The sequence below is a fragment of the Chelonia mydas genome, chromosome 7, assembly GCF_015237465.2.
Source record: "Chelonia mydas isolate rCheMyd1 chromosome 7, rCheMyd1.pri.v2, whole genome shotgun sequence".
NCBI classification, from domain to species: Eukaryota; Metazoa; Chordata; order Testudines; family Cheloniidae; genus Chelonia; species Chelonia mydas.
The window spans coordinates 82,077,015-82,092,118 of NC_057853.1; the positions used below are offsets into that span (position 1 = coordinate 82,077,015).

At 45.9% G+C, this 15,104-nt stretch overlaps 1 protein-coding gene across 2 annotated transcripts in view; it reads right to left on the reverse strand.

Moving 5' to 3' along the window:
- Positions 1-15,104, reverse strand: part of CDH23 (cadherin related 23) — a 514,496-nt gene that overhangs the window by 494,375 nt on the left and 5,017 nt on the right. Inside the window, exon 1 of one of the 2 annotated variants that reach the window (XM_043551833.1) lies at positions 12,673-12,961. The exons of the other annotated variant lie outside the window; for it this stretch is intronic. Coding sequence (XP_043407768.1) covers positions 12,673-12,760 — 88 coding nt within the window. The 5' untranslated portion in view covers positions 12,761-12,961. Of the gene's footprint in view, positions 1-12,672; positions 12,962-15,104 lie in introns of those variants that run through there. 2 annotated transcript variants of the gene reach the window in all.

Consider the following 15,104-nt stretch of genomic DNA (forward strand, 5'->3'; position numbering starts at 1 on the left):
TCTGTCACAAGCCCCTCTTATTGCCTTCTTACTCCCTCCCTCCCCCCACAACCTATCAGGCTGTACGTTATGGGGCTGAGGAAAATCCCAAAAGCCCACAAACCCATTTTCTTCCATTGCAGGTCCCCTTTAAAGCATTGCCATTGTGGGTGACACATCATAACCGAAGTACGAGTGTCCCCTTCCAGCACACAATCAAGTAACCCGAATTCCAGAGTGGCGCACGTTTTGCTGGCACCAGAGAGGATGCTGCTGTGGCCCAAACGGAGACATCAACAAAACATCCCGTTCTGCTGCTGTCTGCTGCATGAGACTCACGAGAGGAGAAAACTGCATTTGTGGTTTTGACCTGGGGCCACCACAAGCCAGAGAGGGTGAAATGTTATTTTCCAGCTTCTCAGACTGTGTTTCTAAAACAACTGGCAGTGGAAAAACCATTCAAATTATTTAGAAATAAAGACAGTTGACAGCCTCCCTTTTAAATTGAATGATAATCTGAATGTTGTATATTCTAAGTCACTTTTTCATTACATAAGTAATTGCTTGAAATGCCATTTTGATTGTCTGTCTTCATTAATATTGCATTTCTCCACACTGGTTTCCAGAGATGGTTTTGTTTTGATATTGTGGATTTCGGAATGTCAAGGGAGAACTTTAAAATTTTGCATTGGAGAGAATATTTAATTGTGCCTTGTCCCTGAAAGAGATTCTTTGCTAAAAGGATTCACTGTAGAAATATAGTTTATTTTATATATAAATCTAATAAGGGCTCAGGATGGGTCACCTGAGGGAACTGAACCTGGGACCTCTGGATCTAAAGCATGAGGTGCTACTGTTTAAGTTAAATAACAAGCTCTATTAGCTTAGGGGCAGTAGCAGCCTCGAGCCGCTAAGCTATCCAGCCACTAAAGGGTGACACAGACACACCTGCTCAGCATATTACTTGAAACTTCTGCTCAGACTTTGGTGCTCTGACCACCCAACTATGGTGTGCTTCGAAGATGTACAACTCGCTCCCCAGTGACACCCATTTCGCTACACATGTTCATCTGTGCTCCCACAGGGACTTTTAGTGAGACAATATTGGCCCCTTACACATAGCCTTTTTTCCTTTTAGTCTTTCCTAGGTCTACAGTGGTGACTCTGTGCCGCATATTTTCATAGAGAAATGTGAGTGTTTTACTGTGACATATGAAACACCCTGATGACCTTGGCTAGAAGTGGGGGTAGCACTTTAGTTAACAGGCCCCAATCCTTTAATCAGATCTGCATTCACACAGTGTAGAGCTGCACTGACTTTCTGCCCACATGGACCAGACTGCAGGAGTGGGGCTGCAATTAGTAGTAGTACATCTTCTGCGTTTATGGCTCAGTTCCTCCCTAGAAATCACTATAGGTCACCTCTGCCTTTGGTTCAGAAGCCTGTTGTTATGGGGCAGAGACTGCAATGATAAAAATGCTCTTTCAAGGGACTCAGTCTTCACTCTGTTATGTTAAGTTGCAGTCACCCCAGGAGGCGCATGCTCCAGTTCCTCATTCCATGCCCTCACTGTAAATTAATCAAGGTGAAATTGGCAACAAGTGGTGGAGAAGCTGCCAGCGTTTCATCTAGAAGAATTATGGACTTGATGCACCCGCTTACGCCACGTCTGGATTTGATGTTCTGTGTATTGTTATCAGGCTGGGAAGTGGCAGTTTATAGGGCTGTGCACCTGTATTGGTTATTTTAAATGCACTGTTGGGACACTTCCGTGCGAAAGGAGTTGTTATACATACAAAGTACCCTTAATTGCCTCCGTCAGAACAGCAGCAGCTTCTGCATTGCCTGTGCCCTGTTGGCAGCCATGCAGAAACATTTGGGCTGCTGCTGGCATTTTTATAATCCCAAACCTACAATCCCCTCCTCCCTTTCCCCCACCTGGTCTTCTCTTTCCCAAACACCACCACAATATTTGTGTCTTTAATTTACAGTGTCAGTCTTTCTATTTGCTGCATGCTGTTCCAAGAGCATAAAGAAGAAATGAAAGTATAAATCAAAAGTGTCTCCCAAACGGCTTTTGTGTGAGGAACTGCTCACTACACAGCCCATCTCAGCCCCCTTCCCCAAACCACCTCTCTAGACACACATCAAGCAATTAACGAGCCTCCGCCCCATGCCCTTTCCCCCTCCCCACATTCACAGAATAATTGCAGCTGGAAAACAACAGCTGGGGCTATCCACTAATGGTATTTGCTTCTTTTAGAAAAGATAAAAAAGATCACTGGCAACCCAATAGGGATCTCTGTGTGTGTGTGTATGAGTGTGTGCGCACGTGCACGCATGTGGCATTCATCCACCTGTCAAAGAGGCTTCTTCTGCGGTAGCATTCTGACTGCCACCATTACAATGATTTTCCCATCACACCTGGCTCTCTCTCTTCCTTCTGCTCCCAATTATTCAGGAACAAAGGGAGTGGAAAACACACGTCTCTCTTCCTAACCCATGGAGACTTCAACATGACTATGGTCTTTAAAATGTAGACAGAAAGACCCCTAAATGGGGAAACACATAAGCAATGACAACAACAAAATATCCACAGGGGAATCATGGTATGAAGCAGGGATTTTAAAAAAAAACAAATGAACCAAAAAAACCCCCCCCACACATACAAAAACATCAGTAGGCTATGAGAGGAGAACTTCTTTTGTAAAACTCTGTTATTAGATAGCCACATACAGAACCACGGCATGGGACTCATGGACAGACAAAAGACAACTTTAAATTGGGCTTCTCAACACTTTCTAACCCATATTTAAACACTTAAGGCCAAATTCTGATCTTCAGTACGCATGTACTATTCTCCTGTCTTCTCTTAGAGAGGACAAGCCCCTCACTCTGGTCCCCAAACTTTGAATCTACCTTGCTACTCAAGCTTCTCTATAATGGGTTTGAGCCAAAACAATTAACCTCAACATCTTCAAACTTGGGAGAAGTTTGGATTCAAATCAGATTCCAGTTCTGAACTTCAAGCACCTCTTTCAGACATAAATGAAGGATGTCCCTTGATCTCTATCAATTCTATGGACATTTGACTAAGTTAATGTTTGTCCAGAGCTCGATGATCACTGGGAAATCATCAAGTGCATTAAGACAAATACTTAAGATACTGCCAGGTTTAATCAGGGCAGAGCTAAATTTGGATCCCAAGTGATCCCACGGCACCTCAGGCTATGTCTACACTACAAACTTATGCCAGCATAGCTGTGTTGGCTAGCAGACGCAGGCCCAGCTGAATTGCTATGCTAGCAAAACCCCAGCATAGGCACACCTATGCCAACAGAAGAGTGCTTTTGTTGGCATAGCTAACATTGCCTAGGGAAGTAGTGTAGCTACATCGGCAGAACTCCTCTTTATGTTGGCACAGGCTGCATCAAAGGCCTAGTCTACACCTAAAACTTAGATGACCTCACTACATTGCTGAAGGCTGTGAACAATTTTATGCTGTGTACACAACTTAGTTAGGTCAACCTAACCCCCACTATAAATGCAGCGAGGTTGGCAGCAGAATTCTTCTATGGACCTAGCTACCAGCCCTCAGAGAGGTGGATTACCTACACTGACGGAGAGAACCCTTCCATTGACGTAGGATGCTACATACATACATGCCACGGCTCTGCTGCTGCCGCCGCTGCAATGTAGACATACTCTATGCCAGCATAGTTATGCAGTGTAGACATGGCCTCATAATGAATCTCAATTCAGAGATTTGTGCATACTAAAACCATGCAACCATGACCAAGTCCAGCTGGGAATTGTGAGCCGTAGCTCACGAAAGCTTATGCTCAAATAAATTGGTTAGTCTCTAAGGTGCCACAAGTTCTCCTTTTTTTTTAAAACTGTTAGTCTTTGAATTAACCTCATGGCGAGAACATGTGGGACAGAACCTGTCAGCTTTGACAGAGCCAAGAAGTGGTCCGACTGAAAGACACCAGTTTCCCCATGTGACCTCTAATTGTGAATGCAAGCTGTGTTCCAAAAAGCACCAGCAAATTGCAGCTTGCAAACATTCGCTAGTATCTACAGACTGCAAACACATTTGGATTCAACTTGACAAGAAACTTGTGCAAAGTTTGTACAAACCACTGCTGCTGCATAAATGCAGGTCCAGCTCCAACCAAGACCAATTCTATGAATGGAATGTTTCTCACATCTCTACTATGTATCTTTCACAGCTCCCTGATCAAATCCTTGCCCCATTATACTACTGTTGCATCAGAGCCCTAGCTCTTACTCACACTCACACTTTCCTCCCCCCTTTCCTCCAATAACTTGTGGCTCTTTTGCAACACAAATGGTTCACTTTTTGTCACAATTTGCCAGTAGCTCCTCCTGCTCAGGAATCTACCACTAGTTTCTAGCTAGGTGTTTAAAATAAATACATTTTACAGAAAAGTAAACCAAAGTTTAAAAAAAATTACATTGGCATGAGCAATGCACAAATCATAATTCCTGAAAATAACAGATCGCAGAGCGAGGTAATCAGAAGTAAATTGATATTGATAAATAAGCTTTTCTTCCTCGCAGTAGGTGGTTTATTTTAATCTAATGAGTTTTAGATTTTCTGAGCTTTCAGATTCCATGATGAAGAGCCATCTGCACTGGAATTACAGAGTGCTTTGAAATATTGTAATTTTATGGCTCATTTTGTCAGGACTCTTGAAAATGAGATTTGTTCCCAGTGAAGAATTTTGCCCTATTTCTCCACCCCCCACCTCCAACCCCATGATGGTGGTGGGGGGGAAACAAAAAAACAAAAACAAAACTTCCCTTGTTAAATAAATACGGGCCAACATATCTGTAGACATTTGGTGGAGCTGCAAGGCACAGGGATGCGAGAGAAGGGAGCATGAATATGGCCAGTGTGTTTTGGGAGGCAAGAATACAACAATTTTTTTGTGAACGCCACGGCGGGGCTGGGGGATGCTTAATATACAGAGTCTCGTCTCCCATCTATGTACCCTTCACCACAACATCTCTCTCCCTTGGATAGCAAGACAAGGCAAGCAATTTCACAGAAGAATTGGGATCCTCTGGGTTACCCCATGGGCTGAATGGCCAAGATACACCCGCTTCTAAAATTATCACAACATGGCTGATGACTAGGGAAGAAAGGAGGGAAAGAATAGCTGATCCAGGGGGTGATACTGCAATAAGTCCCCTCCTGAACTGTATCTGGCAAAACAGAGCCGCAGCAATCTACCCTTAAATCTCACAATAAAACACACCCCCAAGATCTATATCCCAAACAGAGTCAGAGCAAGTAGCTATGACAGATAGGCCCATGCATCATAGGAGAAAAAGCACATTTGAAAACCTTCCATGAAATCAACTCCCTCTCCTTCCCTCCTGACTAGGGTGACCAGATGGCCCATTTTTAAAGGGACAGTCCCATATTAAAGCCCTCCTGCAGGTGTCCTGACTTTTCTTAAAAACGGGTAAATTGTCCCGTATTTTCTGTCTTCTCCCCCTCTCCCCCCTCCACACAAACACACACACATCAGTACTGGTGGGCTCTGCTGCCGGCCGGATCCCTGCTCACCAGCCGCCCACCCACCAGCAGTTGGGCGGGGCGGGGGGGGGGAATCCAGTGCCCGACGATGGGGGAGGGTGTGCAAAGCTGGTGGCAGGGCAAATCTTCAACATGCAGGGCCGGCTGCTCCCCTTGGTGAGTGCGGGCAGGAGCCAGCAGGTTGTGTGTTGCCTGTGCTGCCCACCAGTTGGCCCTTTACGTGTTTCCCCTCTCACTGTCCTCTCTCTGCTTTGCCCCTTCACCCCCAACCTCTCTACTTCACCATATCCCGCCCCAGCAAGGCGCGTCCCGCTCCCAGCGCTGAGCAGAGAACCAGCCCCTGGTCGGAGCGCTCAGCTCACGGACAGCCTGGCCAGCAGGCTCCTTCCTTCTCCCACTGCCTCTCGCTGAGCCAATGCCCCAGGAAAGCCCAAAATCCTCCGGCCCAGGGCACTGGCCAGGAGGAGCCCAGCGCTGTGCGGGGCTTTGGCGCACTCAGGGCTGGCCCGGGGAAGCCTCTTTGCCCCTCAGCTAAGCTCTGGAGTGTGTGGGGGGGGGGGAAGCAATTTCTAGCCTGTTCACGCCCCAACCCTGCAGGCTCCACAGCAGCCCCCTGGGCAGGAGCATAACACCCTCTTCACCACCACCCCCTGGCTCCTGCCCCAGGGAGCACAGGGCTGCTCTGTTCTCTAGGCACCCTCCTCTGCTGACCCACCTCTCTGGCCCGGTTTGCTGAAGCCCCTACAGTCAGGTTCCCTGGGCCCTGGTACACAATGCATCCTTAGGGTTTAGGGCTTAACCCCTTCCTGCCCACGCTGTAGCCGAGCGACAAGAATGTATGTTGGTGGCCAGCAGCAGCCTGGAGGTGTTAGCTGCCTTTCTACACTGTGCAGGCAGGAAAGGACAAGCTGCTTCAAGCCACAGGAGAGGGTCGGGGGGGGGAAAGAGATGAGTTCTGCAAAGACACAGGCGAGGTCGTCCCTCCTCCTGCCGCTGCTGTGGCTCGAAGCTCTTCCCTTCCCTTCCACACAGTGCCGAAAGGCTGTTGCTGGCCACATTCTGGTGTGAACCCTGGCAGAAATCTCGGGAGGGGTCATGTGACCTGGCATGCCGCCCCCCGCCCAACGTGTTGACTTGGGAAGGCACGGTGGCAGGTACCAGGAGAGGCGGGTTTGTCCCAGGGGCCCAGCCAGTCATGGAGGGTGGAGAGGGCCGGGTAGGGAGGGTCGGGTCAGTTGGTCACCCCCTGCCTCCCCGTATGAGAGAGGTGTATGGTAGTGTGTTTTTGTCACCCCTCCCAGTGTGATCCCTAAAAGCCTTAAATATAAGGTGGCAAATAAAAAGAAATACTGTGTAGCTGGATTCTTTTTAACAGGGGCTCAGTCAACTTGGTGTTAATTTGAACATTTGTACTGCATAGTTCTGATTCATTGCCACTGAACTCACTCGAATACGATTAATTTTACCAGGTGTCCCACATTCAGCATAGGGAAACGTGGTCACCCTACTTCTGACCAGTGCACTAAAGTGGGCAGGGGGAAAACATACATTTGCACTTTTTCCCTGCCCATCTTGGCAGAAGAGAAAGGGGAAAAAAAGGGTGTCCTCAGTATAATCTGCAGTGTATGACCTCCTGCTTCAGTGATGGGCATGCAATCGACTGCAACACTGTACTAACACTGAGAAGCACAGTGTCTGTACAGAAAGCCATTTTTCCTGTAACACTCAGTTGCCAAATGTAACATTCATCTCCTTCCCTCCACCCCACCCCACCCCACCCCACCTCCCATTTACAATGCAAGACTGAGGGAGGTAAGAAAGATCCACCTCCTTGCTGGGCTAGGGGCTGCTAATAGGCATCCATTCAGCCATATTGGATATTATTACTGCTATTTATTATTTGTACTGTGGTAGCGGCTAGAGACCCCACTCAGGGGTCTGAGCTGCACCGTGTCAGGCACTGTAAGTACACACACACACCCCCCACGAAAAAAGAGCAACCCTGCCCCAGTATGTGGTGTATTGAGGACTGCTGGAATCATAAACTATCACTGTGAGAGCAGAGGTCAGGGGCGGGGGAGTCGGGGTGGGGGGGAGACAAGGGGAGTGGGACAGTCCTGGTCCTGCTTGCAGGCTATAGGGCCCCTGCAGAGTCAGTCTGTAAAGAACCCTCTTCATGCCAGGTGGGGTGAGTTGTGCCTCACAGCCTAGAGAGCAGCCAGTTTTCCCTCTCTGCTTGCGGGTTCTTGTGCGATTTTGAATTCTAAGAAATAAGTGTGTCATGTTACAACCTTCCAGCAAGAGTATTCCTGTTTTTCATCTCTGTCTTTGTGTGTATGCTGTGAACACAAACACAATACACAGAGGGAAAGGAGATCAATTCCTTGGGTAAAGTCCAAAGTTGCCTGCACAGTGTCTCTGCAGTTGATTTGCTAATTACCATCTAATTCCACTGTCATTAGCAATCACCCTCCACTTGGGGGGCCACACTCTCTCCGGAAGGCAAACATTTCCTTCAGGCAACACAGAAGATGAACACACACATGAAGTCAGTGTGTGCGGTTTGAGTTGGTTTGTGTTTTGAATGGCAGGCGGACTCTACTCAGCAGAGGGGGCTGTATTTAAAACACACAAATATGGCAGCAGCACAGTGCCCATGAGGTGCAAACCGCTTCAGGAAAGGCTAGGCATCTGAGGCCTGATCCAGATCCAAAGGCTGCTGAAGTCAATGGGAGACTCTCCAGGCTCTTAGAGCTTAAATCTGCTCTGATAAAAGTCAATGGGAGTTTCATTATTTACCTCACAGACAGCAGGATCCAACCCGACCTGAACAGCAGTTTTTAAGGACATGGATTCCCCCTCCTGCTCTGAACTGGATACTTACACACACTGCATGTAGTCCAAACTCACCTCTTCCTGGGCTTTGGCTTCACTACAGTGTCACACACTTGGTTGCGTGTGTAGACCAAGCTAATTGCACACACCATCAGCTTTTTGCATCCCTCCATTCCCTCCACCCCTCCGCATAAGCTCCCTGTGGGTCACTCTCCTATCCCTCTGGGACTTTCCTGCGGCCCCTCCCCATTCACTCCTCTGCCACTCTGTCTGCGCCATGTGCCTCCATACCACTGTCCTTCACTCCCCCCACCACCCATGCCTGGGCTCTGTGTGCACCCACAATTCCCCACAGCGCTCAAATTGTTTTACAAAAAAAAGAGGTCAGTATCATCATCCCCTTTCACAGCTGGGGAAATGGAGGCACAACCGTGACTCCAATTTCAAGTCCCAGTCCAGTGTCCTATCCACTAGGTCACACAGACTTCAGCCTAATTTCTTCCCTATACTTAGCTGTTCCTAGCGTTTTCCCTGCAGGACTTCTCTGTTCCAGACCCTACAGCCTTTCCTCTTATACCCTGGTGGGACCTAACAAGATCCACCTGCTAGTGTGACTCATCAGTAATTACGCTGCACTTTCATGCTGCTTTCCAGCAGCGATCATCAGAATGACTCAAAGAGGAGCCCTGAATACTCATATATTGGCCAAGAATCTGCCACCCTGTGGCAGTGTATTTGTACATTCACATATCCTGCACGGAAGCTTTCCAGGCTGGGAAATTTTGGCTACTCACAACAATTTATTTTGCAACTTTCAAAGGCATCCCCAGAGGAGACTTGATTCAGAGGCAGCAGCTTCACTTTTTATGTACTGAATAAGAATGTCGTCTTAGTTTCAAATGCACGAGTCAGATCACTAATCGCTCAGGATTGTAGTCTGTAGGTTACTGGCCTGAGGTGCAGCACTGGAAGAGCAGCAGGGAGCTGCAGGCCAGGATTGCTGTGCATTGACAGCACTGTGTGGGGTGAATTTGCCCTGCGCTTGCCTAGAGCAGTGTTCCTCAACCTTTTCGATACCAGGGGCCAGCTTGCTGCCGTCCTAAACTGTGTCAGGGAGATCTCAGGGACTGGCACCAGACATTGAGAAACACTAGCCTGGAGTACATCTTTCTGTTGTTTCGGCCCAAACATTTAACATTTCCCCTCTCCCAGCAAAAAGAAAAGCCTCCTCTATTTTCCTTAAGTTGTGCTTTCCCCTGTGAAGAATTCTGGATGCAAAAGCTAAACACAGCAAGTTCAGTAAAAAAGCTTACTGATTTAAAAGCTGGACATTCACAAATATCAGAAATCAAGCTATATTTTAAAGCCCTTCCAAATTTCTGTTCCTCCCTGCCCACCCCAAATACCCAGACTCCATCTAAAATCCATTTCAGTATCGGTATATGAACCAGACACATGCAGATGATGCAGTGGGATGAACTCCACGGATTTCATCATTCTTTTCCATCTCTAACTACTCCAGTTCCAGTTCTGGTGTTTGCAATAAACAACCGGTGTGGCTATTGTCCATTCCCGCAACTGTGGAGCAGGGGGCTGAAAGGGCAAATCTCATAAAACCCCAAAGGGTGCTCCAGAAGCACAGGTCGCTCTAAGCAGTCTCAACTGCAAAAGCTTTCGACCCATTTTTCTCTTCATCCAAATCAAGAGAGAGACTGTCCTTGCTGATTTTGCACAAAGCTCACTTAACTCTCAGGGAGAGGCACTTTTCTGCTACAGACCTTTCCAAGGCCCACTAGCTGTTCAAGCTAATGAAACTGACACTTTGCCTGAGATAGTAGCACTGTGGGCACGCTGCGGCTAATCACCTGCTTGTTGAAACCTTTTAGAAATTGGGGGTAGTAAGAGGAAGGGAAGAAGGGGCTACTTAGAACAGTCAGACCAAAACTTACACCTCATTTGCTCAAAGGAGGATAGATACAAAATGAAAAACAAAATACCTACCATGAAACAAACTATTTTGCAACTTATTAGATGTTCAGTAGTTAACAGCCACAACAAACACACTCATGCAAACATTCCTGATCAGTTGCTGAGGTCCCATTAAGCTGTCCAGTCATTTTTTCCCCATGTTTCCTTTCCCGTCATTACAATTTACCAAGATTTATGTATAAAATATTATTTTCCCTTCCTCCTCAGCCTCATTCCTTCCTCAATTCTTTCATTTATGATACTCTCAGGTGAGACTACAATTCACTTCTCAGAAGCGGTGGTGATGTCATACTCTCAGACTGTGATGAGGAATGGGGCAAATCAATGTGGATTAAAAACAGAACACCTGAAACTTCAGCCTTTGTTGAGATTTGAAGGCCATTGGGTAGCTTTTCACTACATTCCTGGCTCTGTCCTTCCAATCAAAAGAAAAGCTATTCTTGTTTCTGTTTAATTCTTCAGGTTCAAGAGGAGATTTTGATAGTCTGCATGAACGTCGGAGCCTTCGGGTGCTTGCCCAAGATGAGTCTCAGACGCTGCGTTATTTCCATTGCCTTGTCTGATCAGCTTTGGACATCCAATAAGCAATGCAAAGGACTACCCAAGTCCTAACCCCATATACAATGGGTCCAGTATGAAACTTGGGATCATTTGTGTTTTTTAAAAAGAGGGACAGCCTTCTTCTTCACTTGTTCCAGATCCCTGGTCAGGAATTGGGAGAGGATCTGCACAAGATCATGTTACAACACCAGCCTCTGGATAATCAGTAAGGAAGGGGGGAGGGGAAAAGAATAGAGAAAAACAAACACTTAAACACTAAGAGAGAAGTGGTGGTGTGGGGAGAGGGGAGAATTACCACTTCCTCAATCCTTTGCTTTAGCTGAGTCCCATCTCTTGTCTGCCCATTATATCTGGACTGTAGGTCCTTAGAGCAGGAATCTTGACCCTGTGTTTGAGAAGCCACTAGCACACGTTGGATGCTAAATAAACAAAAATGGGGAAATAAATACAGGTCATGGACCAGGATCCCAGTGTGCTAGGTGCTGTACAAACATGTGTTTGAAGTTAAGCATGGGTCTGCATGCTTGCAAGGCCAGGGCCTAAACAAACAAAGTAGCATTATTACAGTAGTTGCCACTAGTTCAGTGAAGGGAATTTTACAGGAGAAAAATTCCAGTGGTTGTTGTGAACAATTGGGGTCAGTTTGCCCAACGAGCATAAAAGGACATGTAATCAGAGAGCAAGCACTACGTTTAAAATTCTACAGTGATGATGTCAAGACATATGTTGTCCCTGCACATATATGCTCATGACAATAGCAGCAGCAACAGCTGGGACTCTATGTTCTAAAGAAAGAGAAAGGCACAGCCACGGATCAAGCAAATCTTGTATCCTAAACTATTTAAATTTAAAAGGGATCTGTGTTTAAAGTCATCTGCACAGAGGGCAGCCAATACATTTAAAAAACTTGACATATTAAATCAATTTTAAGATATACAGTTCTCAGGACTCCTTTGAGGCCATGGCTGGGAGGGGGTCCCGGGGGGGGGAGAATACACAAAACATCTCATTGCTTTTATTTTTTTTAAAAAGCAATATACATGAAGTGTGGTGTTGTGAAGCAATCTTACCCTTTAATGGGATTCCCATGAGCAGAAAGGTGGCCGAATACAATCGGTGCGTTGGGTCCCTTGTTAACCAATTGAACACAGCTCTCCCCCAAATCATTCAGGGCTAGTGGCATGTAGGGCAAATCCAACAAGCCCCACAGTTACTCTCAGAGCTGTGTGGGAACCAGAATTTCCATTTCATGGGAAATTCCATGTTTTTGAAATTTGTTTTAATTCCAAATAGGAATGAAACATCAAATTTTGACATTTCCCACAAAATGATTTTTTGGGGGAAAAAAATCATTGAAAACAAACCATTTCATTACAATAAAAACAGTTCATTTCAATGTTGTCTTTATTTTATATTATAATGGGTAACAACATTTAAAAATGAAAAGGTCATTTCAACTTTTTTTTTTCCTTTTAATGGTTCCAGAACGGAATGTTCTGATACTTTTTTCTAAACAAAAATTCTTCTAAACCAACACATTCCCACAGGCTGCCTCCCACATGCCCCCTTCTGGCCAGAGGTGACACTGCAGCATCTTGCCTCAGTTTCCCTCTCTCACAAGACTCCATCTCACAGTCCAATGGTAATTAAAACTCTCCCCTTCTGAGGTTTAATTTACTTAGTCCTTACACTCTTTCCCTCCAGGTCCCAGCCCCAGTTTAGTGCATCTCCCCCGTACTTGAGTCAGGAGACCTCCAGTCCTCCTTCTCAGAGCTGGTTTCAGTTCCTTTCCTCCATGCAGGAGCTAGTCCTGCTCCCCACAGCATGCACCGACAGTTGTTTCCTCAGCCCAGCTGCAGCTTGTCAGGCTTATGTCCTGTGTTGAACATCTGGTCCCACCTAGCTAGAGTCTCCTTGGCTTCTACTCTGGCCCCTTTTAAATCCCACACCCAACACAGGTGTAGTGGGGCAGGGATAATTAGATAGGGCTGCCCGACTCAAGGCCTCCTTAAAGGAGCAGGACACACTGTTACTTAGCAGAACATTTTGATTAGATGAATCAGCATTTTCTGATGGAAAAACGTTCCACTGGAAAATTTTCAGCCAGCTGTAGTTACTCATTACACTATGCTGCCTTCACAGCCTCCTTGTTACTGGGCAACATGTCAGGTGGGATCTGTTGGGAAGGAACAGAGCAGGTGACATCCTCTGCCAGAATAACTGAGGAACAGAGCAGATGACAGGGAGCTACGGGCCCTGACATTTCACTCCATTTTACACTTGGAGTGAAATCTAGGCCGCTCTCTGACACACATGACCTCTCAAGCTCTACCTGCAGCACTACTAGAGAGCAGGTCCTCCAAACCTCCCCATATCCTAATTTTGAGGACCCCAGATCCAAAGCGCCCTCTTCCCCTCAAATACAGTTATGGTTCCAGATCAGAAACAACTGATTTACATGGGCCTGAAAACTCATGAAATCTGCAGCATTGCTAAGGCGTGGCGAGGAGCACCAGCACCAGACAAATTGGAGGCAGATGGGGATAAGGGGAGAGATAAGAGGGATATGAGAGAGAAAGAGAAAGGGATTCTCCTCTCCACTTAACTTGGGACTTCTCTGAAGAGTCTGAATCTGTCATTTTGCATTGAGAAATCTGTGTCTAACTACGTAACTGGAGAGTTTACATGGGATGCTGCGTTGTGCCAGAGAACCCAAGAGTTAGACGGGGAAGTCCGCAGGCACTGCACACAGTTTGGAGCTCAGCTACATTGTCCCTTCTTTATTGTTCAGCACCAGACTCCCAAGGAGTCTTGGTAGAGCTAATTAATGCAATGGCCTTTACCCATCTCTGGGCTCTCGTCCCTCAGTATCCATAGAGCTAACTCTAAGCTGCTGTTTTTTACTCTGATAGCTCAGTTGTTAATCTAACACAGGCCGTAAATTGTTTCACGTCTCTGAGTTCGTTTCATCAACCAGGCTGCCTCAGCCCATCACCTTCTTGCTTCATACTTAGGAAGAATAAAACTTACACTGTCAAGAATTCTGGTTATTTTTTAATTGAATGTTAATAACTGAACTGTTTTTCCTCAGCCATGTTTAAAATGGCAATTAAACATTGTCTACTAATTATTTGTATTACGGTAGCACCTAGGACCCCTTGACATGGACCAAGACCCCATTGTGCTGGGTGCTGTACAAACACAGAGCAAAGAGACAAAGAGCCCCCATGAGTTTACCATCTAAATTAGGCCTGAACTCCACTGTAGCCAAATGGGAGGCTAACACATTTTGACTGGCCAGTATGAACAGGGACCAAATCGTGTTACAAGAGTTTGTCAAAACAATGCTCTTGAGACTAGAGGACACTCTAACAAAAGCTCCTACCCGGGTCCCCATCCGACTAAGAACAAATTAACCAAATAGTGAGAGCCACTGTTCTTATATAATTTGGGGCCATCCACATTGGCCAGACAAATCGCGCTGGTCAGAAAAGGATTTGTTTTCCACTGAAGGACTTCAGTGAAAGATTATTTTTGTTTGTTTTGGTCCATTTGTTTGTTTGTTTCTAATTTAAAAAAAAAACAACCTGAAAACCCAATAATTTTTGATAAACTCATTTGTAAAAAATTGCTTTGTTAAAAAAGCCATTTTCCATTTCAGTGTTGTATTTTATTCATTTTAAGATACCCCCAACTCTCGTTAGCTATAAAGCAGTTCTGCCTGGTTATAATTTTTTTAAACTGTTCTTAGGAACCACTGCAGATGAGGTCTAATTCAAACCCTTGCTCCTGTGGTACATTCACATTCCTGTACCTTACTCTTTTTTGGACGTTCAGTCTTCTTCCTTTTTCTACTAGCAGCCTTTCCCTGCTTCCTGCCTGGCATCCAAAATCAAAACCAGGAGTCATTTGGCCTTTGATTTGCAAAGTCGTGGATGCAAGAAAATTTACATGACAACAACATTTGTCAAAATCAAAACCACTGTGTCATTTCTTCTGTAATCACTATGCATCCTCCCCTTCAACTTGGTCTCTGTCATCTACTCAAGTGGCAGCCTTGCTCACCTCAATTCTCACTCCAGAAGAAACGTGCACTCCCAATAGCAAATATATGGAAGCAAATATATATGTAAAAAACACAATGTTAAGTAATAAGAAATGCAAACACGT